This window comes from Tenebrio molitor, chromosome 2 (assembly GCF_963966145.1).
Source record: "Tenebrio molitor chromosome 2, icTenMoli1.1, whole genome shotgun sequence".
Taxonomy (NCBI): domain Eukaryota; kingdom Metazoa; phylum Arthropoda; class Insecta; order Coleoptera; family Tenebrionidae; genus Tenebrio; species Tenebrio molitor.
Window position 1 is genome coordinate 8,696,976 of NC_091047.1, and position 25,055 is coordinate 8,722,030.

Genomic DNA, 25,055 nt, shown 5'->3' on the forward strand with positions numbered 1-25,055 from the left:
CGTCATCGTCTACAATAGTTGAAAACAGTTGCGTTGCCAAACGGATATTGTAAATTAAAAGACAAGACCCCCATTCACATAATCCTCCAAACCTACTATTTTACATAACAGAAGCCGTCGTAGCGAGAGTGAAGGGTGGCCCGAGTTACGCATAATAAAGGGTGGTAGAAACCCAGTCGCTAGGGAAACACATTGTATATTACTTCCGGCGTGTAATTGGACTTGTTTTTTGATACACACACCCCCTGAAATTCGTATTAATCACGAACCGATTTTTTCCTGGTCGTTCTGGTGGTGTCTTCATGTCGGTGTAAATAGGGCGGGGAGGATGCTTCATTTTACTGTTCCAGTAAACACGGTGTTTAAATATGTCAGTGTTTATTTATAGTCGGACCGTGCTCTGGCAGTAGCCACTGCTGATTTCAAGAATTGGGATAATTTATTGCATTCGGAATGCACTAATTCAGTCGATAATAGTAATCAGCAATCAACAAACACGCTGCCATAAATGTACCGGGTTTAGAGTAATAACCTGTTGTGGGATTGTTCGTTTCAGAGGTTGTTCGTACGATTGAATCCCAGACACACCTACAGAGTGTGAGAGAAAATTAATCACGTGCTCAAAAGGCACACTTACCCAGCAGTCTCATTAATTTATAGAAAGAAAATTCAATCTTGCCCAACCGATGTTTTATTTTCTTTTCCTTATTTGTTCAACTAATTGGGACTGCTCTCGTCTGTAACGTAAAAGATTTGGGCGGAAACACGACGATTTTTGAACAGGAAATTGTTTAATTAAACGAAATTTAGTTCAACAACCTGGGTACCGGTTCGCAACAAATATGAAAATTCGAGAAAACACGCACAAGCCAATCCTCGTGATTTCATTCGTTACGAATCGATTGTCGTCTCGAATTTTCTCCGAGATTAATTCAGTTAGGAAAACCTATTGCGTGTATTTCCAAGATTCCAGGCTACGTATTAGTCAGATTTACCATCTTGCACGTGTCGTTACAGTATTTTATTTGACCGCAAGATAATGATTTATGCAATGTAGAACATTCTGTAATTTCCTATCGTTACACGGACTATATAATTGTAAGATAAATAAGGTGATTAATAAAATCTAAACTCTAGTTTCATTCAATAAACTCACTTCGCAAGGTTTATTTTTGCAGTGTTTACTATTATTATTGTGCTGTCGGGGGAAAACTGCATGAATCATCAACTAGAAATTGTCCATGTTATAATGACATATAATAATAATTAATGCATCAATTAATAGCTCTAACATATTTATCAATTTATCACATACAGAAATATGTTTTTTTCTGGCCTGGTTTGTTGTTGCCTGAGTTTGTTAGTGAATTATTACAGTTTATTAGATTGTTGTGAAACGTAGACCTCTCTTCTATTCAGATTTTGAAAATGAAAAATAAAAAAAAGTTTAAAATTAATATACACATACACCTGCAATAAATCAGTGCAGTAAATAAATTACTATGTACTTTCAAAATGTCTGCTTCATGAAAGATTAACTATAAATCATGTTACACATTCTAAACTAGAGTCGCTGAGTACGAACAAGGGATACGGTAGCTTTTAACTATGGCGAAAATATTTAAATTACCAATTTTTTTTTTAGAAAAATAGGTACCGAGAAACTATACATATGGTGCAAGCTTCATAATTATTAAAATACAATTTACTGAGCACGAATCACTACAAAATTAAACTTGTATACTTTCAAAAATAGACTCTTGCAACAGATATGTAACAAAGTACCTGTTACACTATTACTTGTCGAAATAGAAACATTTCGTCAACAATAAAGTTGGCACCATCAGGATGATACCAGATATGATTAACCTACATTTAATTATTATTCCCTTGATTATGCCAAATTCGTTGACGAAACGTAGATAATTGTGAAATACCCATATCCATTTTGTTTATAAAAATAACTGTAATGAGAATAACATCATATGTCACAGCGAGTTATTTTTATTTGGATGAAACCTACGTCACATTTTTATATTCGCTTGTCATAGACTTACCTGTCAATGTCATTAAATTTATGTTCATACATATTAAATCGACACAAATCTTGCTGTGATATTAATTTTGATGACTTTTACGTTAACAAAATACGTGGGATATTTAGTTGTAACAAATTTTCCCACAACGTTGTTTTCGAAAAAGTTCAATCAACTAATCGAGTAACTTCTTGTGGTGCTTTGTTGTCATTAATTAGTAAAGTTCTAATCTGATAAATCCGTTAGCATCACGAGCTCAGTAACATTCCGATGTGAATTTAATAATTTCAGAATATGTACTAATTTTTCTTTCCTGCTTTTTGCAAGTGGTATTAAAAATTTGACATTTCAGTTAAAAACTGGAATTTTTGAAATGTAATGAATGTTTCAGGTTCAATTTTTAATTACATATTTACAATACATTTTTGTATTTGATCGAGAGTCAGATAACAGACAACAGATAAATACGTAGAAAGGATGGTAGATATAAACGTATGTATAGTCACCAAGTTTAAAAAGAAAAATGAAATCAACGAGGAAAGAGTTGGCTAAAATATTCGAAAACGGAAAGCAAGTGAGGAGAAAAGGATTATGAATGTTAAGTGCGTTAGGATGTTGTTTCCTAAGAAACTTTAGGGAAAATGGGGACTAGGACAATTGGTAACAAATAGATTAAGTGTGAAAGAGGGAGAAGAACAACTAGAATACAAAGGAAGAGTTATGATGTGTTTGAGGGATTAGTGTAAAAAATTTGTGGAAAGAATTATTCAGGGCTCGAAACGAAAAGGGTAGTATGTACAATAGTTTACAAAGAAAATGTACAGTCCGTAACTGTGAAGACTACATGAATAGATAAATGTGGAAATAACCGAAAAGTAAATAAATACAATAATTAGAAAAAGAGGAAAATATTGTGAGAAATTCGTTCAACTCTCGTTAATAATTGAAATGAAACTTCACTCTAATTAAATTTTAGCCAAAAATTCAGAAAAGCCGAACCAGTTGATCGGTCGTTTTCGTTGATAATAACCCAATTCCACTCCCCACCACAATATGACGGATCTGTCTACCGGGTGTCCACGTAATAAATTTAACCACCAATAGGATTCGTCAAAATAATCAATTTTTTTTATTTATCATTTTTTCCGCAAATTATTCCAAACAGTTATTAAATATAATTTGAACCATAAAATTCATACCCGCTCATGTGTTTACACATCCATTGATAACGAAAGCACGAAATAGTAATTTATTATACAAGTTTTATAAGACACCATTTTGTCGCACGCGTTTATTAGAGCATTAAAGCAAACACGTGCGACAAAATGGCTTATAAAACGAGTGTAATACAATATTTTTTCTATTTTGCCCCTATTTTAAATATTTAAAAAAAGTCCAAAACGTAATGCTAGGAAAATTATATTTGACAAACATAAAGGGTTGGTAACAGTGGTAACTAGACGAACAATTCAAGTTTTGAATTTAAAGTGTTTAATAATCACGTAACCAATACTCACTATCAGTTACTGGCAACATTAAAAATTCAAGTAAATGTTCCTGAAACCGGTATCGAAAAGAACTCCTTTTCGAAACCCGTTTAAGTGTTATAATGACTGTGTTAAAGGTGCAAAATAGAAAAAAAGAATTATGTACTCGAATGAAAAACAGTAAAAACTCCCAGTATTAGAACAGCGATCGTTCTTTCTTCAAAAAACTGTAAATTTTGTACCCCACAAAAACATCTTCACTCAGTCTTTCGTTTCAATTCATGATTTGATTATTATTATCCCATGAGCGAAGTGTCAAATTAGGGGTTAAAAAAATGTAAAAAAAATATTCGAATAAAGAAAGATCAATATGTAAAAATTGTTTATTTTAAAGAGTTATATTGGTAATTAAATTTATTACGTGGACTTCCATAACACCCTGTATAGTATTCCATTTTTTTTTTGTCAAAGGTGGAACACGAGGTCAAAATTGTCACATATCTATTTCAATTTAGGAAAACTTGAAATTCAACCGTTTTTATTATACCGATTGGGACATCGCAGGCGAGAAATCGCGACTTCTAATTAATTAAAATTTCTAATTTTTTTTGTTAATAAATAAGGCCGTAACAGTTTTGGTAGTTTTCTGATATTAACTGTTAATTTAACTATAAAGTTTTTACACTAAATGAATCTGTACCTGCTAGCGCATCTGGTGTCACAATTACAAATTTTGACTTTGTTGGCTGAATAATTCGCTTTTTTATTTAAACACAAATCAGACGCGTGATTTATGGCAAAATGGTATAATTTGCCAACAAAAGGATCATTCACTAGTAGCCGACCGTTTTGAAGCGTCTTATTTACAGCTTTGCCATAAAATTGATAGTTCCCATTGTCCCTAAATTTACGACAGCACAAGTAGCAGGTCATAAAAAAATATTTTGAAAGTTAAAATGTAAAATTGCGTTTAATTCAAAATCTAATTGATGTTTTTTCCGATGATTTCGTAAATAATTATAGGAGGTGAATCTGAGTAGGTCAGTAAAAAAATTAGAATTTGACTTTTGGTTGAAATTTACTTTTTACTTTTTTTTTTGGCTTTGTTTCTAAGTGAAAAATTATCAAAAAATTATGAAATGTACCTTACCAATACCCACCAAGTGTGAAAAATTTCTACAATTTTATTTAATTAATTAGAAGTCGCCATTTTTCGCCCACGCGTAACCGATGCCCCTACCGGTATTTTGTATTTGAATATGTAGTTATTAAATTAGTCAAATAATTAAATTTAATAACAAAAAAGCGTTCTGCAAATATAGTAAAACTTTATTAGTTCATGTAAAATGGGTGGGTACGTCGCGAGCCGTGGATTTAGGTCGTCACTATCATTTTGAAATTTCGTACTATTGTCACGAATTAAAATTGTTCCCTGCTTAGTTATTTATGTCCAATGTCAAAAAATGTTAGTAATACATTGAATTGTTAAGGGATTTTTTCGAAGATTGTTCAAAAGCATGGCCCCATATATCATATTTTAATAAGGTAAGAATTATTTCATTAATGAAGTAATTTAATTCCAGTATGTCGTACGTTTCCTTTCATGAATAAAATTTGACAAAGAAAACATAATAACAATTACTGATATACATACAGTCGCGAGCAATAAATTTTGGTCGTCAAGGTCATTCTTTGACGCAATCGAAAATGCTCCATTGTAAAACAGTCGTAAATGTCATAACCTATCATCATGTTGTATGACATTAATTGTCATTTTGTTCTCATTTGTTTGACACTTTGTTGACATGGGCATAATCAGGCAGGGAATTTTTTTAAATTTGTGACAATCTTACCAAATTTTGAAATGACATTGACGACCAAAATTTATTGCTCGCGACAGTACATTTTCATAAAGTAGAACGACTCAAATTAATTTAACCAAATATCTTTAGAGATATTTTCATATTTGGTGGCGGAAACAAAAGACTGAGAAATGTCAGAAAATTGTATTGTCAGTGTCAAATTTCTCATAAACGCCGTAAAAAGGAATGTCTAAGTAAATTTAAATTTTCGCTAAATAGATTGAAAAAATAAATTCTAAGGAAACCAATTTTTATCAGTGGTTCAAAAGGAAAAGTTATTCTCATATAATCAAACGTATTACAAATTATTTCTCTAGTTCGACGATGAATAACTTTCTTATTGCCAATTTGCTGCATTTCTGTCGAAATAACGAACGAACGAAATTTGACACTGACAATACAAATTTGTGACATTTTTCAGTCTTTTGTTTCCGCCATCAAATATTAAAGTGATAGTTTTTTTGCCTGCTGTACCTAGGTAATTAATTTTAACAAAAAAGTAATACCCAATTTTTGTGGCGGTGAACAGTATTGATGCATCTATAATGCCTTCATACAAATATAATTTAGTTTTAAAGTCATTTTCCTACTTGACACAAGTGACAGGACACCTGTATATGTATAAAGGGTGTTTTTTTTTAATTTGGCGTCGAAGTAGGCGTTGGAGAGTCTTACTTACTTGGGGTCATTATTATACGTCCACTTCCTCGGGTAGATTTTATAAAATTTAGTTGTGCTTTAGGGACAAATCTGCTGAAGTATCAAAAAATATCATACACATCAAATTAATGAGATGAAGTGGAAGAATGTTTGTATAAAACAACAATACCCAATTAAAGCATGCAATTGCAGTAACTAGCAAACATATAAAAATTAATTGAATGCCCATCCAGACAATGATCAAAGCTGCCAAACACATAAAGCAGACAGTAGAAGGTAACTCTTGTCAATCTTACTTTTTATCAGGTGAACGGATAGTAATGAACTCTTTGTTGAATATTTGGAGAATTTAAATATGTACATATTCAAATATTAGAATTACTAAAATAAGTGCATATAGTGTTTAAACAAGAAAGTCTTGTGTAGCACGTTTCAACTACGACAAAAAACCGTAAAAAACTATTCAAGAAAAAGCAACTTCACCAATGCTAACTAAGTAACTAATGTTCGATAACACTTTGTTGGTCCACCGAAATGGGAACTGTCAAATTTTATGGAGGGGATGTAACAGCATAATTGGCTTTTAATAATCGATTAATTAATAAATTAATCAGAATAATGACGCGACTTTTGAGAAATATGTAGTAGGTACCTGAAGCGACATCGCCTACCTTGTTTACCATACGTGTACTGCAGCTTTTTACTGTAAAAACACGGAAGTGAAAAGAAACCGAATGAAATAAATTAAATTTTAATTGCTTAGTTTTTTCCGTTTTCCGTTGCGCACAAAACAGACAAGACGACCTGCAGTGTCGTTCCCGGTGTCACTATCGATGACAGACAAAGAACCACAAACGTTGCGTCGATATCTATAATTCCCAATTTCACGGTGTAGAGATAGATTGGCTTCGTTTAATAATTTATTAGAATAGTTGAGCATTTAGTCATTGTTTTCGCTGCGAGCGCCTCACTTTGGTACCGCTGTCGCGTGCAAGTAAGTCGAAACCGCCTCTCTTCGTCCAATAAAACGAAGAGTGACGGCAGTCAGAGTGAATTTTAACAGCGATTAATGTCGGTACAGTCTTCGAAAATGCACCGGTACACGAAAGTAAACCGGTCGATTCAGGTAAATGATGGCCGGCCGTTCGTGCTTTGTTTTATTATTATTTTCGAACGTTGTTCATGTCGCTTTTTTGTCGTCGTTCCGCCGCCGCCCCCCTGCCGCCGCATGTGGAAATCATTATTGTTGCGATTAAACGAGTGTTTGTTTTTCAGATATGGACGAGTCGCCACTTTCCGTACCCTAGTCCTAATTAGGTGAGTTTTTGCGTTGGTGTCTTTTTTTGTTTTGAAATTCTTCGGAGACGACCGCGGCAATAATTAACAAGTTTTACAATCGGCAAGGCGAGTTATTCCAAGTTGTTGCTCGAGATTGGCCGATACACGTTTCGGAATGCCCCACCGGTAATAATCAAAAGTCGGGAGAGCAAACAGCTGTCTCCCGGGCCATGCCCCCCGTGCACGCCGCACATGTAAAGAGGCGTTTTTTCCCTCTTTCCAGGACTTATTTACGGTTCTATTCCTGCATAAGCAATCGGCCGCGCCACAGTGGGAGTTCGTTAGTTCTTGCAGAAGATCGATGCGAGTCTCGTTTATGTAACACGTTAATAGGTGTAGATACATAATTCAAACAACGGTTTTTCCTGTTTTTGTTGTGACCGTTGCGTGGCTTTCAAATTGGAAATGTCCAGAGAAAGTCGAGATTCGCAGCCAATTTACTCGGCCAGGAGTGCATTGTGCGTTTGCGTGTATCGGGAATTGATTAATAGCCCCACTGTCTTAACGTTGTTATTTATGACGTTTGTCAGGATAATGCCTAGGAAGACAAACAGGTAGATTTGAAAATCTTCCAGCTATTTTGGCTCCGGACGAGAATCGACGCGGTTCTCACAGGTCGCACGTCAACAAAAAAAAATAAATGTCTTATTGTGACTTCGTTTAAAAATAATTCGGGATGTGGACATTCCCAAAACAGCGCATTATTAAAATTTACATCCATTCATTGGGTACCACGTTGTTGAGTGATAACGAACATTCGCTACCAGACTGGCACGTTGGGAACATTTGTAAAGAAGTCTTGTATTTCAAACTCATGAACTCTCCGACTGCAGGTCTTCATACATTTTTACATTTAAATTTTAAATTTTTAACGTAATATTGTTTATGCATTATGTATTGCATGTTGCGTTAAACCTGTTATCCTTATTGGCATGTAAATAGAGAAATTTAGTATTTCATTAATTCATAAATTTAATGACGATCAATTCTTCTGTTAATCGTCATCGATCATTTTAAAATTAAATTAAATCCGTTCTACCGATGTAGAAATTGAAATATCTGACAATTTGCCGTAGTCACTTTTTGTCAAGTAAGTTTGGCAATGAAAGTAAGAAAAAACAATTTTTGCCAAGGTGATAAAGAGAATAACGACGGTGATCGAATATTATAAGCAGTGGATAGCCAATTGTTATACGGGGTTCGTTGTGAGGAGTGATTGTTTTCAATCCGAGGTTTTTACTAGAATAAAAAGTTCTGAATTACGTGCGAATTCCAATCGTCACTAATAACGTGTGGATGGCCGGCCTGGTCGACGTGCCTCTATTTTGAGTTGAATTATAAATAAGGAAACATTAAAAAAATTCATACGATACCGTAATACTGCAACTACTGCAATAACTCCAAATTTGACATTTTAAAAGTTACATACTTGTTGGTGCTCTTAGAGTGTGTCCTTTCGCTCATTAACTGTAGTCATTTTTTAAGTGAAACTTGTTGGCATCTGTTGAAGCATTTCATAGGTACAAAAAATAAACATTGTAAGATGTTACATTTGCAATAAAAAAAATTTCAAGTACGTTGAGTATCACAGTTAATTAATTGATTCATGAAGCATTTAGAGCACTAAATTCTAATGATAATAAATATTTTTAGTCAAGTTTCTCCAAAAACTTGTATTTTGTTTAGAGTTTAGAGTTGTAAGATTAAGGAGTTGAAAACATGTAAATTACAAGATTTTTTATTGCCAGCACTTTCATCTTAAAGGCGATAAAACAATTTCTTACGTTTTTGTTTAGTTATTTAAAGTAAAAGTGAAAAGTTACTTTCCCACATTAATAACATGCAAACATTATTTATCTATATTTCGGTTTTGACCGTTTTATGAAACAAAACTGTTGTTTGAATTATTTTGCACTAAAAATTGATGGCTGGTGTGTCGACTGTAAACAATTTTTATTGAATGACAAACACGTGGTTGGTGACTGTCAACCGTCGTTTATTAATAGATATATTGGAAAATTATTGAAAGAACGGCATTCGAGCAACATCAAACGAATATTTTTCACGTTGTGATGATTTGTTACGTTTCGCGCATCAAAATACAAAAATGTTTTATCGGAATTGTTGCATTTGGTTGGATTTGATATAGGAAAATGTTCGGCAGAATGATGTTAGAAGTTTTATTCGGGGGGGAGTTATCAGAAATAGAGATTACTAGCTTTCCCCATATGACAATGATAAATTACTGCTAACAAGACAATAGGTAACTGTAAATAAATTACAGTAACAGATAATCTGTATTTATTGTTTGTCTTTTCTTTTTGTGAGCTCATCGATCCTGATTATTCTGAAAACGTCAGAATAAACTTGGGCATTCATGATTTTGTAAACATTTCAATTCGGACCGAAACATTTGTAGGAGGTGCAAATGTGCCAGACCACACCACCATGAAATGTCCTTAATTTTTTATTTATGCTCGGTCAGAATTTATCAATGTATCAATCATTACACACGACATAAAAATATTGGATTCGCAATTAAATAGAAATACGGCTACTAATGGCTTTTAGTGTAAACATAAAAAAAATAATTCTTGAAAATCGATACCACCCGTGTTTAGATCTGTCATAAAAATATTTTTAATGAGACTGACCCGATAAGACCAGGTTCTTGAGTAATTCTGGCGTTGTGGGACATTTAACCCAGAAAACTGCTTCTACAGGTGGTCCGCCAGACATCGTTATAATCGTCGATGTCTTCAACATTTTCATATTTATCGACATTTTAATCACTGTCTCAATATATGTATTAATTTTAGCCGATTTGAAATCTAAATTGATTACATTGTTTGCATCAGAAATTACTCAATACAATGCACTCGTGTAATGGGTCAATTTAAGCCAATTACGGCGTAATCTCGATTCCTTCGTTTTAATCCAGTTTACAGTTTTTAATTTGCTTTATATAAGTTTCATTTTATCTTTGCTTTTATGATTTTTTTATGAGGATCCGAATTTATTTAAACAATACATTTCATCCGTTTTCCTTTTTAAGCTGCTTATTAAACGGTTCATTAAGCAATTAATGCAAACGCAAAGATTGTATCAATTTTAAATAAGTGGAAACGTTTATTTGCTGTTTTCGACTTGACGGCAAAAAATTGATTAAAGCATAACCTTACAAAGTTAAAAATTGTTGCAAGTAATTTTTAAATACAATTTAAGATATGTAAACATTCTACTGTTACAAGGTGAGGTATCAGACGTGAAAATGAATGCATTTACTTGGCAGACCTAAACCTAATAACACTGTTTAGTTTTATTTAGCTCACGGATGCAACAATTGCACGATAAAAAATAAATGAACATCGTTAGTGATAATGCGTTCACAATGCCAATGCGGACCTGGAAAAAATAATCAGCTTTCGAACGATCCGGCTCGTTTTATGTAACTGTTCCTGCTTTACTCCTGCTGCATTTTGGTCGTGCGTGACATTAACCGGCGATAAAGAAAGAAAAGCTAACCATATGGTCGACGTCGCTTACGGTTTCTAGTAAATGTTAAACACGTCGAAGACTACCTCCGCTACCATCAGGAGTATCTCCATCTTTCTAATTTCGTGCTCTGCTATAATCGCTTTGTTTCATTTCCCGTTTGGTACACCGAGCCGATAGCTTCTCCCATACACAAGAAATGAAACTGAAATTTCTCAAGCCAGTCGAAGATCGTTCACCTTTTGTCGAACGTCATCTTCGACTTACAACAAATACACCGGTGTATAAATGAACCAACTCCTTAATGAAAATTGTTAACACCTATGTGCGCATCACTGGTAGATTTTTTCCGCGTCTGGATTAAAGAGGCTGTCCGGAGTGCCACCCACTCGCACTATCGAGGGGAACTAATCTGGGTCGAAGGTCAGGGCCGCTATCATTCCACCGGGTCAAGTTCACCCTCCCGGTTTTCCCCTGACCTTCATTTACATTACTGCGTTTGAACTAGTTGCGGAAAAATTGTGTTGGTGGGAACGGAGGCTGATGTTTTCGTGAACAACCGTCCAACGTCAATGACTCGCTTGCAGAATATGTTTAAACAATATTCGCGTCTGGTACAAAGGATTATTAGAGTGATGTTGACTTAAAAATGTACAATCATTTACAGGGAAAATACGTATTTGTAGAGTGTTAACCAGACAAGCATTGGTGTCCGATGACATTTCTTGAGAAAAGTTTATTCCCAAAAGTAGCGATTAGAAATTACATGTAACTAATTTTTGAATGCGATGACTTAAAGTGAGGAAGAAAAACATCCAACATGTCTGACAAATATTTGCCAGTGCACACACCTCCAAGAAATGTGAAGTTTTGAGAGTTTGGTATAGAAACTTTGTAGTTAAAGTGTAATAAGTTGAGGAGAAAATTCCAGGCAGTTTAATACGTGTTTTTGCGTTTGTATTGCAGTAATTAATTCTGTTTGATGATTATAATTTCTCATTTTGAACTTGATTCGGTTTAATCGTCTAACTGCCAGCTGGTTCGTTTCATTTAATTAATTTAAGAAGTGAATCGATGTAGGTTCGTTTAGGGGCGTCTGTAACTGCCTCCGTATTGCCGCCGCCCATGGTAACTAAGGTGGTAATTAAAGAACAAACAGCACGCCATCGCTTTGACGATTCATAATTCCAAAAATAACAGCTTGTGCTTGTACACGAAGAAACCCTTTAATATTATTCGAGCGCTTAGTAAAATGTGTTTTTTTTTCCAGGACGCAACGCGTCAAAATGGGCTGAATTCGTGGTTTTTTTGGAGGCAACAGTTCCAAAATAAATAATAGGTGAGTACGTCCTCCGCTTAACGGCCAACACTGATCTCTGTCGTAATTTTGAAATTTCGTCATAGCCATCTCGTTCCTAATAGTTTTCTGTAAATACATTCAAAATTTTAATTGACTTTCAAACAAACGTGAAAAAATTGACAGGATCGGTAAATATCATCGATCGACGCTGTTGAAATCGATTGAAATCGGTCAGCAGACCTACCAAGTTCACGTTTGACTTGCAACTTGTAACTTTCCAGTATAGTGGATTGGAAATGGATAAAGAAAATGGTAAGGGCACCGAAGGTAATTCTGGTTCCAGCAAAGTGTCAAATCCCAACGATCCAGCGTCCTTGCTCGATGCCGCCAGTCTCTTCGGAGGTGAGCGCCTCAAAGAAGTCGCTTTTATTTTGTTTGCTAACCGTTTTTTTGTTATCGCAGCTTACTGGCCACGGGGCGATGCGAATTCGGCCAACGCAGCTAATCTCTTTGCGGCCGGAGGCGGTTTCGGTTTGCCGCCCCATCCGTCGCTTCCTTTTGGAATGTTGCCGCCGACGACGGGACGAGGAATGCCCTCCTATCCGACCTCCACCGCCGCGGCGGCGGCCTACAGCAACGCCTACACCAACACTTTGTCGGTGGCGGCCAGCCAGGCTGCCAGTCTAGGAATCCCCGCCGCAAGTAAGTTCACCACGAAAAGGCGAAAGAAAAACAAACATACATGCACAAATATTTACCTTTCCCCTTATCCATTCCGAATGATTTTTCACTACCAAACGGTACTTTAATCGAGTTATGCCAAGTTGGAAGGAATCAAAGCTGCCTCGTCTTTCTTTTTAAATCCATTCTGACAGTTGCGGTAACTGCGAATTGTGGTTTCACTTTTCGCGTTATTGAACACAGAACAGTTGCTCCGGAAGAAGTAGAGAATTTGAGATGTTTACAGTAATGCCAGATTTTAGATAACAGAAGTAATGAAGTTCTTTGCCGAATGGTTCCATTCCAGATAACACTGTAATTTTCGTAGTTCCTTGATCACGTTGTATTTTTAGTGAAAGTGGTAAACTAGCAGAAATATTCGTTCAGTGGCCGAATATCAGTTTCTAGTAGACGTACAATCATTCTTTTCGAGCGTTTTAAATTTTAAAAAGTGGAATATTTATGTTGGTAGTCTTTAGTTAAAAAAAATAGTTAGACATTACTGTTTAAGCTTGCTAAATTGCACCATAATTCTCTTTTATTGCCGCGTAAGCCACACTTAAAATGAGGCACGTTGCATGTTTTAATCTGTCCCCTTCTTGGAGAAAAATTGAGAAAAACTTAGAGGAGAAACTTGAAGAGTTTGAATTCGCCTGTTCTCAGTCTTGTTGTTTTAATGTTGTGTTGCCACAGTGCAGAAGTTACTGCAGAACATTGTATTACACGAATGTGGGAGGTATTCAGAAGTCAACAGCCTGTTTGTAATTATGACAACTTACTTCCACATCTAAAGACCAGTTTATAATTCAATTTTGTTGTTTAGTAATTGGCAATGAGATCTGGTCGCAATGTTGTTGTGTAGTTTCGAATGCCCAAATTTATTTTTACGGCCACTGTTATTAGGGCGACATAAAAATTAGGATTAACAACAGAAAACCAGCTTGTCACTACCTGAAACCAGATAGGTGTTTTGAAAATTCGATATACGTATAAAAAGATCGTTGTCGGGTTCATTGGCACTGATTTGTTGGCCTAAATCTAGATTACCATCAGAATTGATAATTCTTTTTTTATCAACTCTGGACGTACGCGTTGTAGAGACAAATTTTATATTCCTTGTCATGCTGAGTGGGTTTTTATTACATTTCGGTAAACTCCACTTCTTTTTCCAACAATCGAGATAAACGGTTTATTTTAAGAGCTTTCATTTTATTGATAATTAAATTATGTTAATGGTAACTCTTATTAATTCCTTATTACCCATTAACACAATCAATAGAGATTAGTGTTGAAGATGTAGAACTTAATTTTTATACTAATATTAGAATAGATCTTCAAAATTTTTTCAACATGTTGAATAGACACAAAGAAACATTTGTAATTCTTGTTGCACTGCGGTCGTGCCGCTGGTGTACAGATTATTCCAAGTGCACCCACCTTAAAGTCATAAATCAACTGTTGTAAAAATAAGTTGGAGTGTCCGAAACTATATTTTTATCGATCTGACATTTTATGGTAATTAAGGGGATCGGCACGAGCATCTTCGGTGACCTATTGACATTTGATTCTTCCCATTCTTTCCTAATGTCAAAAACGGATTCTGCTGTGATCAGTAGAAAATGGATCGCTCTGCAATATTTCCAGGTCGTTCTTTTGTCGGTTTAACCTTTCATTCAATTAAATACTGTGTAAAGTTGGGTTTAATGTAAGGTAGTTTGTGGGATTGGCTATTAATCGGGGGAGAACTAATCCCCTAAATCCGAAAAAGTTGTCTGTAAGCTAAATTCGATTTGCCCGCGTAAATCAACAGGTTATCAGTGATTTTTTGTAGATTCTTTTAACGTGGAGGTCTTTTGCGAAGGTAAATGTCGTTCAGTATGTAGCTTGTGTCGTCCCGTGAACGTTCCGGGTTCATCTGGGTGAAGTATTACGGCAAATGTAATTCATTTATTGATCTACTTTTCTCCCTCCAGTTGTGTCAGCCTGCACACACAAAGACTGTATAAAGAGGTCATAATTCATCCCTGTAATTTACGAAACGTATTGAATTCGTTGCGGAAAAACCAGCTGGAATGATGGTAAATCGTTGTGCGTTTTAAATTATAATGTGTCCTGGACGTCCCGTATTGTCGGAGTATTCTCCCTTCGTCGGCCGTAACCTCACTTTCCTCTCCCTGTTCCGCTGTTGTGTGTGTGTGTATCGCCATGGTTATAAATAGGAGCTTGAATCTGCAGCCTTGCACGACTCGACCAAGAAGTTGTCGCGAAAAACGCAGTGTTTTCCTTTGGATTATTGCGAGATTTCCTACAAAATTTCATTGGTTGCAGGCGCCGCGTGGTGGTCGATGGCGTCCCATCTGGCGGCACAGGATTACCTGGCGCGTCTTCAAGCTACAGGTTTGAACTTTCCATCGCTGGCCAGCCCAGCCGACCTGCAATACGCTTCCTTGGGCCTACCTCCTCATTCTTCGTCTCATCACAAGTCGTCTAAGAATTCCAAAGGAGCCTCGTCGACGTCTCTCTCGAAATCCAAGGACAAGCTACCATCCCCGTCGCCTCTTCCCAAGCTGGATGGACGCCTCGACCATCCTACTGTCAAGGCGAACTCGTCCATGTCCAACTCCAAATCGTCAGGGAAGTACTCATCGTCGTCGGGAGTGTCAGGCCTCACCATCCAGCCTAGCATGAAATTGCCGAACAGCAGCGAAAAAAAGACGAAAGTGAACGACATAAATTATCTCAAACCCATGGACAAGAAGACGACGGCGAGTGTAAGTTCAAGTGTGAAAGTGTCGTCGTCGTCGTCGCCTAGTATTTTCACCAGCCCGTTGAGCTTGGCCAGTAATTATGACAAAAGTGTTGCAAATACGCTTAGTACTCAGAGTTCCAGTGATAGTATTAGTGGCAGCAGTTTGCCTTCCAGCAGCATTTTAAGGTAAGGCAATAAAGTTAATACAATTGTAGGGGTCGCACGACTAAACCCTGGGCCATCCCGGCCTCACGGAATTAAACCGTGTCAGGAGATCCGCGAATTAAATTGTAATCGTGTTATCGCAGCCTGATTCACGACACTTTACGGAATCATCGATTGTGGGTACCTATTTTATTTACATTCGCAGTTACGGGCGTATTTTAAAAAATCTTTTATCTTATCGCGTTTGAATATTTGTTCATTTACATGTCACTATCAAATAAATTTATTGTTTCTGTGTCGCATTTCTGATGAAATTTCTTTGATAATAGCGCCGCGTTAGAGGGAAACAGGTGAGAAGTGTTTAATTAGTCGTCAAGACAAAATCCAGCCAGTGTTGACTGTTGTGTTTGTTTATAGTGATCCCAATTCGATACTTGGTGGCGTTCGTTTGCCTCCCGACACCGAGATTATTAAATATACCTCATCCATCGTTGGGCCTAAGATACCGGGGACGACGAACAGAGGTCGGAAAAAGACCATATCTCTGGACCCGCCGTCGGTTAGCGTGCATCCATCCCATTCCAGCACAGGAATGCTGATCGAACGAAGCAACAAACGTCCAAAACTAAGCGTGAGTTGTAGCTTAATAAGTGCAGATAGTGTCAAAGACTGATTGACGGTAGGATCAGCAAGACGTTAATTCGCCGCCGGCCTCGGCGAACGACAGGGTGGAAGTGATAAAATTGCCGGCGACCAACGGGAGTCCATCTGGAATTTCCGTTCCTTCGTTCAACAGCGGCAGCGAGCCCGCCGGAGACACTCCGCTGAACTTGTCGCTGAAACCGAGCACTTCGACCAACAACACCACAAGCTCCTCGCTGAACTCGTTGTGCAACATGTCCGCCAACATCGGCGTGGACAGGATATGTGAGTTGCTCGATGGGGTCCAAAGGGTCGGAGTGAGCAACTGTGTTGCAGCTCGAAGGAAGCCGGGGCCGAAACCTCGACGGGTGATTCCTTCGGGTTCGCAAATGCCTCCGGGAGCCCCGAGCGCCTCGTTGGCTCAGCTGTTCGCGACCGCCGACTCTCCGAGACCGCCTAGTCGTAACGAAGGCTCGGACGGCGGCAGCTCGACCTCCTCGACGAGCACCACGACGGCACCGACGACGGCCTGCACGACAGTGCCGTCGATGTCGATCGCGAACCACAAAGAAGGTAGACCAAGAAATCTCGGTAGAGGTGTTAGTAAACCTAAAAAGAATACAGTAGCTTCGCTGTTGGCGCAAAGTAGGGCGTTAGGTTCGTATTAACGATAAGCGATTGAGTTGTAGGTGATTTAGGTGAGCTTTTAGGTATTAAACCTATGCCTATTTTGGACCCCAACGCTTCAATGAATCAACAGATGAATCTTTTGAAGTCGAATATATTGGCTGCACAGCAGTATATTTCTGAAGCAGGTGGTGACGAAAAAGCTTTAAATAAATTTTTGCAGGAAAAATTCAGGGGTACTTTAAGTGATTCTAGTACTGTTGATGCCTCCACTGATTCTGATAACCTTACTGATTCTAATCACACAGATTCAGAAATGGAGATTGAAGTCGCCACCAAGAAGCAGAAACAGTACGACGAACGAGCCCTCAGAGTGCCCCTGGAAAAAGGTAACGAGGACACCAAACAAATAACCACTTTCTAAACTTTGTACATCACGCAGGGTGGAAGCGGGAGACCATCATTCGAGGGCTGACGAAAAGCGGCGGCATCAAGGGCGACGTCATTTATGTTGCACCTGATTCTGCGAATAAATTTAAACAAATGTCAGACGTCACACAGGTACGATCATGTTTCGAATATTCGCTTTTCATATTTTATTTTTCAATTTTTTAGTACCTGGAATACCAAAAGAGCACGGACTTGACGAAGGAAAATTTCACCTTCAGTTGCCGCGTTATTTTGGGAGACTACCTGCAGCCAGTACCTCCAGAGATGGCAACGGAAGGAGAGTACATTTATCTTACAGAAGAAGACGTCAGTAGAAGGTAATATACAGTAATTACACTAGATTGAAAGTGAAAGTGTTTGAACGAGCTGATCTCACTTTCGTCGAATCTAACAAATACTCGCTCAAAATGTCGAAACGACAAACGAATGAAATTGAATAAAAACATCAGAAAATGAACGTGATGGAATTATAAATAGTTTTGTAAATTTTCAAAAATGTTTTTCGTAATTAATGTTTCATGAAACTAAATTAAAAAAAATAATAAGTCGGTAAAAATAACATTGTTGAGTCGTTAAGAGTTTCCCTGCTTGTTTTTCCAAACTTAGGACACATCATAGACGGAACATTACATACTTTTGCGTTGGTAATGGCGACCATTAATTTAAAGTGATGTTTTAAAAGCAAATTTTATCATTTTATCATTGTTTTTTGTGATGTGCTAGACAAGCCATCTCGAATGTTGCCAAACCAATCTTCCAAATGAGCCAAGTTTTTCGCATAAGTTTTCGTATTATAGGGTCAATATGTCAGTTTAATAACGTGTCAAAAAACTAGGATATTTTTTGCCAGTTTAGTAATTTTATGAGGAGTATCGTTTGTCATATAGAAAAAGCGATGTTGACATTGCGTGGAGAAATCAAGGTGAAACAGTTTTGAACGTTTTTATTATGTGACAGTTGTTGGAATGTGAAAAAATATTTTTGTGGGATTTACAGATTAGACGAACTGAAAACTGCGATGCGAACAAGTCTGCCCGTCGAACAACGAATAGAAATGGCGCGAAAACAACAAGCGGCGCGGGCTGCCGCAAGAATGGACCGCGAACATGCTCGCTTGGCCAAAGAAATCGAGAGGTCGGAACGGCAAGAGGCTGCCAGAAGAGATCGCGAAGCGAGGTCTCAGCAGTTGCTGGAGGTACGTTCGCCATTCAATTACTTGATTATTTAAACACCATGTGAAAAGGTAACAGTCACTGTTGTTTATCGCTACCGTCATTGTTAACTTTTTTTTTTTGTTTAATTAAATTAGTTTATTTTGTTGATAATTGTTATTGTGAAGGTATAGTATTTTTTTTGAAAAGGGTCGAAAGCGGCTAGCGTTCACGCTCGAACAGAAAATACAGATAATATCGGAAATTGAAGGTGGGAAAACGAAATCGGACGTGTCTCGGGAGCTCGGTTTGGCTAGTTCGACTGTAGCGACCATATGGAAGAACCGTGATAATATACTAAGCGCCTATAGCTCTGAAAACTTGGGACGCAGTCACAGTCCCAATAATAACGATTTGTTCATTCCCGATATTGCGATGGTATGTCAGTACAGTAATTTTCAAACAGAAACAAAAAATTATCGAATGTTATAGGTGTCAGGTGTTACCAATTTTTTTTTAAAAACGACTAACAAGTGCTTAGCACGTCCACGACAGATTGTGTAGTCTTTATTACATGTGACATTTCAGTTTAGTCCTAACCCTTAATCGATTGCAATAACATTTTTTTTTATCTCTCCAGTCATCTCAGTTTTAAAGCTTTCGTCGATATCATCATTGCATTTTATTTCTCCCAACCCCCAGTTTACTATGCCTTCACCAGATTTAAACGTCATCTGCATGGTACTTTCGAATATAATGCTTAGGCGCATGTATATTTAACTTCATCATTGTTTTTTTTTTTTAATTGTTTTGTTATTCGAGTAAAACATTTCGTATCTTGGACGTGCTGTACAAGTTAGGAAATGTTTTCCCATTTATCTGTTATATGTGATGAAATGTTGTGACGTGTTGCATGACAGGCTAAGAGAAAACGCCAGGAGGAACTCGAAAAGCACAGACACGAAGAACAGCAACGAAAACAACAGGTAATAATCAATTTCGTTAATTTTCATTTAATAACGAGTATTGGTTTGAGCTTGACGGCGTTTGTCAGAGTTTAATAATGTAATTTTTTCCGCCGAGGAGTGATTTTTGGTCTCACGATTTATTTATTTTTGTTTCATTGCAGGAGAGAGAATTCAAAAGACAGCAAGCGGCCATATTGAAAGAACAGGTAATACTTTTGCCGCCGGGCGTGCTTGAGAGAGTTGCTTTGATCTTTTTTTGTGTGTTATATCCCTTTGTTTCATTTAATAATCATTATTCATTTGTGTTTACCAAGAGAAGTAGCCTCTTCCGTTTAGAAATTGAACAATACAGTAGTGTACACTCGAGAAGTGTTTTTCGTTAATTGGAAATTAAATTTGTGTCGTATTTTAGTACGTGTGTGCATTTATTGTCATTTTGTGGCTTGTGTATATACTGTGATGCTGTTTTTCTCCGTAGATGTACATACAGGAGATCAGTAAACAGCGAGAAATGCTCTACACTGTTGAGTTGGTATGGATATGTATCTAATATGAGTGTCTATAACTTGTCTCATTCATCATTCACTTTTTATTTTGTTCTCGACTTCCTTGCTTGCTTCATAGATTTGTCCTCTACAATTCTTTGTGGACTAATTCGTTTTAATTCAGATGTGAACGCTGCTTTGTTAACAAAACAATGCTAATGCATGCTCAAGCAAATTGTTTTGACACTAGTCAGGTAAAATATCGTCGGATATTTACAGAGTTGGAGAAAGAATGAATTTCTTGTTGAGACTTACCAGGTCAGGTTGAATTCTGGAGGTGGTTTAAAACTTAGGTATACTGAAGTCTTGATCGTGCTCACTGCATCCAAGAGGGCGCCACTATTTGTGCTTCAACAAACGTTTTGACGTCAAATTTTTCAGATTTTCTTTCCACGAATGGTGTTGCCCTTTCTGCGTAAAATATTACTTAAATATCAGCTGAGAAAGTGGAAGTATTTCGCTATTTGCTTCACTAATTTTATTTTAAGTATTAATTACGATACAAGACTCATAAGTAAAATGAAAATAGCATGATTTTCATATTGATTTGCGAGTTTCCCGGTGTGTGACGGTCTGTTTTCTTTTGTCAGGAGAGGGAAAGGCGCCGCCAACATATGGCCCTTGTTAAAGCGCTTGAAAACCGGCGAAAACTCGAGGAACGGGAGAGGAAGAAGCAGCAGCTGCTCGCTGAGAAACAAGCCAACAAAGAGAAGAAAATGGAACAGAGAAAAATGGAAATGGAAATTCTCGCCGAGCTGAGGAAACCGTGTGAAGACCTGGAACTCGACCAGAAACCTCTGCCCGAGTACGACAGAATTCCCGGTCTGAAATTGCCAGGCAGCGCTTTCGCGGATGTCTTGATGGTGTTCGAATTCTTACACAACTTCGGCGAGACTCTGGGTTTCGACATGGAGTCGTTGCCGACGTTAGATTCGCTCCAGCAAGCTCTGATGCCTAACGAACACTCTTCGGAAGCCGAAGAAGAACTGTTTTCTGTGATGACACATTTACTAGTCTGCGCCATCGAGGATCCGGGAATACCGAATCCGGCAAGGCACACAACCATTCTGGGACAGAGTCTCAGACAGGCCGACATAACTCACGCTAATTTGTCGGAGATCTTGAGGATTTATTTGTACGCGAACGCCACCGGCGAGGTCAAGGCTCTCACGGGAGTGCACTTCGAAAGGGACAGGGAGAAGAGGGTGGCCGACCACCACCAGAACGACAACGAAATGCAGCAAACTTCCGTAGGGAAAAACTCACAGTATTATGAGCTTCTGCACGAGAATGCCACTTGGAAAATGTCCGACATGTTGAAAGACAAACCGTTTATGGCTCTCTCGCCGACGTGTAAAGCTGAAATTTTGGCCTTCTTGTGTAACGAGCTCTTGCAAAACAAGGCTGTTATCAGACAAGTCGAAAGCTCTCTCGAAAGCGTAGCGCAACAAAAGAAGGAGAAGTGGTTGCTGGATACGAAAATTAGAAAGTGAGTAAATTGTCAGGTAGTTTTATTTGACACGATTTAATCGCGTTCTTGCAGGTTGAGAATGTTGCACAGTAGAAAAGTTCGGTCGGAAGCTGTGGAAAAAGCTCAAACTAAAGCTGACGGAGATAGTGAGAGCACCGTTGATTCGCCGTCTTTGCATAAAGATGATCTCTTGGATGATGAAGAAAACGAAATGAGCGAGAACGAAAGCGTGGGAACTCAGCCTGAAGAGGTAAGACACGTTTGATGCATTTTAGACGGAGCTGTACGGTGTAATTGTTATTATTTGATAGGAGGAAGACAACAAGTTGTCAGGTGAAGAACTGGGAAAGAAATTGGAGAAGTTGGTAAAAACGTCGGAGATCCAGTTACAGACCTTGAATTCCTCAGCTCATCAGCTCCGGGCGACTTGTTTCGGACAAGATCGCTACTGGAGACGTTACTGGTGTCTCTCCAAGGCCGGTGGGATCTTCGTCGAGGCGATGGAATCCGCAGAACCCGACGTTTTGCTCGAGCAGATGCAGTATGATCAATCGAGGGAGACCATCAACAGTTTAAATGACATTAACAATCTCATCAACAAAGTCGGTAATATCAACGACAGCAACGTCGATAAAGAAGTAAGCAATATTGTCGGTAACAACGAATTGCACAAGGACGTCGAAAAGAGTCCGGTAAAAGAAACTGACGACAATGAGAACGAACACAGAAAGACTCCCAACCGATTAGGGGTGTTCGAAAACGGTGAAATTTTAGACAAGAGCGAACGAAATTTGGCCGAACTGAGAAAGAGCGTGGACGACATAGTACAAAATTTAGAACGAAACATAGAAATAGAAAAAGAAAATAAGCTAAAACAAGAATCTCAAGACAATAAATTAAGCAATCACGTCGACGACGAAGAGATTAAAGTGAAAACCGAAGCGCACGATACGGAATCTATTCGCAATAAAACGTTTAATTTGTTCGAAAAGCTGGGACAGTGCATGGAACGCGAGAACAAATCCGAGGAAGATTTGAAAGCAGAGGTGAAGGCTGAAGTTAAGGAGGAGTTGAAGAACGAGATCTTGAACGAGCTGAAGTGCGAGATAAAAGTGGAGAACAAGAACGAGAGTAAGAGCGAAGACGAGAAGTCAGCCGAAAGTGAGCATAAATGGTTCAGTATTTTAAATAAAGAGGGCACTTGCGACGGTGTTTATTTGACAGCTGGAAATCGCTGGGATAACGGAGTCGGAGCGTGCACCCGAGATAATCTCACCGAGTTGAAGATTCCCGTTTTCCCTCCGCCAGGTTCAAATTCCTCGTCGAATTATCACAGCTTGTGTGACAGTCCCGCTCCTTTACAAATGACAGCCGAAGAAAGCGCTCAACTCGAACACATCAAGAAACACGGCATGCCCAAGTCTTGCGCCAGAAAATCCGTACCGGAGGACAAGAGGTACGGTTGGTGGAGGGTGTCCGACCCCGACCAGTTGAAAGAAATCCTGGATAATTTGCACGTGAGGGGCGCACGAGAAAGGGAACTCAAAAGGAACATCGTAAGCATCATGCAGACCATGTACGAGAGACAGGGTAAATTCTACATCGAGGAGGGCCAGAAGGACTTAACCGAACTGGTGCTCGAGGGAATCGAGAGTGTTAAGTTTATGGAAGGTGGAGCTCCGTACCCGGACGAAGTGGGATCGTGGAGTCAAGCCATAGCTCACAGGGTCGACCTGTTTTTGTTGGAACAAGTGGGTTGATTTTTTTTGTAGTCGATTTGGACGATTTTATTAAATCGATATTGGTATTAGGTGGAAGCGTTGGAAGATAAGGTGGCCAGTGCCAGCATGCAGATCAAGGGATGGAAGATTCCGAGCAGAGACACGCCAGAAATCCCCCCGAACGAGGTCGTCCCGATGGTGCGCGAGCGTCTGGCATCGCTCGAGGTGAACATCGAGCGCCGCTATTTGAAGCCTCCGTTGGGTGTGAAGTGAGTATCAAGAGGGTTGATGTGAACCTTCAAGAGTGTATGCGTTATTCAGGCCTTCGTGCATCAACATTTCCAGTACCGGAGAGCAAAACCTGGCGGCCATCGCCCAGGAAACCTCCGGAGGAAGTGGTACGGTATCGAACCAACCGCTTCCCGATCCCAACGAAATACCCAAGGGTCTGGCCGTATGGAGGGAGGCCCTTAACAGATCTCAAACGTCCGCCCAATTGGCCATGTGTCTGTACTCGTTGGAATCTTCCATCGCTTGGGACAAGAGTATCATGAAAGCTGTGAGCTCCTCTCATGTCTTTAATAAACTGAGAGCCCGCAAATATAACAGCAAGCTCAGTGTGGGTGCTTGTGCTTCTTTTAGTTTTTAGTTTGCACTCTTTTGAGTCATAAATCGAATGTGTGGTGAAAATAAGAACGTTTTTTAATGTTTGTTGATGACTAACTGCATGGATCTAACCTGCATGAACATAGTTAGCTTCACTCTTCGTCCTAGAAAGTTTTCACCACATATTTTTCACGGAATGTCAAAGCAATTTTTTGACGTTCTTTTTTTTTATTCATAATTGATTTATTAAAGAGCAACAGCTAGACTCCAAACTAATTTTAGTGGCTGTGTGCACATAATTTTCACTATACTAATATTTACAATGAAATATGATTGTCTCTTTTGTTTTCACAGTTCGGATGTGTGTAAAGTGCTAATGTTTTTTACAGAACTGCCAATTTTGCCATAGTGGTGACAACGAAGACAAGCTTTTATTGTGTGATGGTTGCGACAAAGGCTATCACACCTACTGTTTTAAGCCTAAGATGGAAAATATTCCGGAAGGTGACTGGTGGGTATATTTAATTAATTACTACACTCTAATGTGATTTTAATATATTAAAATACGTTTACATAAATGAAATCATTAAACAGTATTCCTAAAAATAAATGATTGTCGATCAACTAAAGTAACACAAAAAGAAATAAAGAACTTCAACAAAGTAATCGAATTTATAAAATGAAAACAAATCTAATAATATCTATTTATGTAACAAGTCCATAATGTAATGCTTTATTGGACGAGTCGAGTTTATGGACGAGCGAGTGCAGCGAGCGAGACCATAAATAGAAGAGTCCAATAAAGCATCATTATGGACGAGTTGCATACAATATTTTATGTTCGACTGCATTATTTGTTCAAATGACAAAAAAAAGTAACTGTGACATCTATGAGGTAAATGTAGAATGACACAGGTTTGCGACTTTATTTATTATTTGGAATAATAAATATCGGACTAGTCCGATAAAGTGGTAGTTTATGGCCTCAAAATAACGTCATAAACCATCTATATTTGTCACAGTCGAACATAAAAAATATTACACGTGATTTTTGATATACAG

General features: G+C 38.1%; 1 protein-coding gene across 23 annotated transcripts in view; it reads left to right on the forward strand.

Moving 5' to 3' along the window:
• tou (toutatis) overlaps window positions 1-25,055 on the forward strand; it is a 40,310-nt gene that overhangs the window by 13,236 nt on the left and 2,019 nt on the right. For 4 of the 23 annotated variants that reach the window (XM_069040260.1, XM_069040258.1, XM_069040241.1 and 1 more), the window contains exons 2-23: window positions 7,321-7,362; window positions 12,149-12,217; window positions 12,460-12,580; window positions 12,641-12,880; window positions 15,227-15,833; window positions 16,142-16,162; window positions 16,230-16,443; window positions 16,496-17,111; window positions 17,153-17,470; window positions 17,524-17,642; window positions 17,697-17,848; window positions 18,528-18,726; window positions 18,893-19,120; window positions 19,603-19,668; window positions 19,812-19,856; window positions 20,129-20,182; window positions 20,786-21,684; window positions 21,739-21,916; window positions 21,978-23,417; window positions 23,478-23,656; window positions 23,709-24,006; window positions 24,383-24,504. In XM_069040260.1, the coding sequence (XP_068896361.1) occupies window positions 12,475-12,580; window positions 12,641-12,880; window positions 15,227-15,833; window positions 16,142-16,162; window positions 16,230-16,443; window positions 16,496-17,111; window positions 17,153-17,470; window positions 17,524-17,642; window positions 17,697-17,848; window positions 18,528-18,726; window positions 18,893-19,120; window positions 19,603-19,668; window positions 19,812-19,856; window positions 20,129-20,182; window positions 20,786-21,684; window positions 21,739-21,916; window positions 21,978-23,417; window positions 23,478-23,656; window positions 23,709-24,006; window positions 24,383-24,504 (6,101 nt within the window). In that variant the 5' untranslated portion in view covers window positions 7,321-7,362; window positions 12,149-12,217; window positions 12,460-12,474. Of the gene's footprint in view, window positions 1-7,320; window positions 7,363-12,148; window positions 12,218-12,459; window positions 12,581-12,640; window positions 12,881-14,958; window positions 14,977-15,226; window positions 15,834-16,141; window positions 16,163-16,229; window positions 16,444-16,495; window positions 17,112-17,152; window positions 17,471-17,523; window positions 17,643-17,696; window positions 17,849-18,527; window positions 18,727-18,892; window positions 19,121-19,602; window positions 19,669-19,811; window positions 19,857-20,128; window positions 20,183-20,785; window positions 21,685-21,738; window positions 21,917-21,977; window positions 23,418-23,477; window positions 23,657-23,708; window positions 24,007-24,382; window positions 24,505-25,055 lie in introns of those variants that run through there. The other 19 variants (XM_069040261.1, XM_069040249.1, XM_069040251.1 and 16 more) reach the window with 18 other exon arrangements.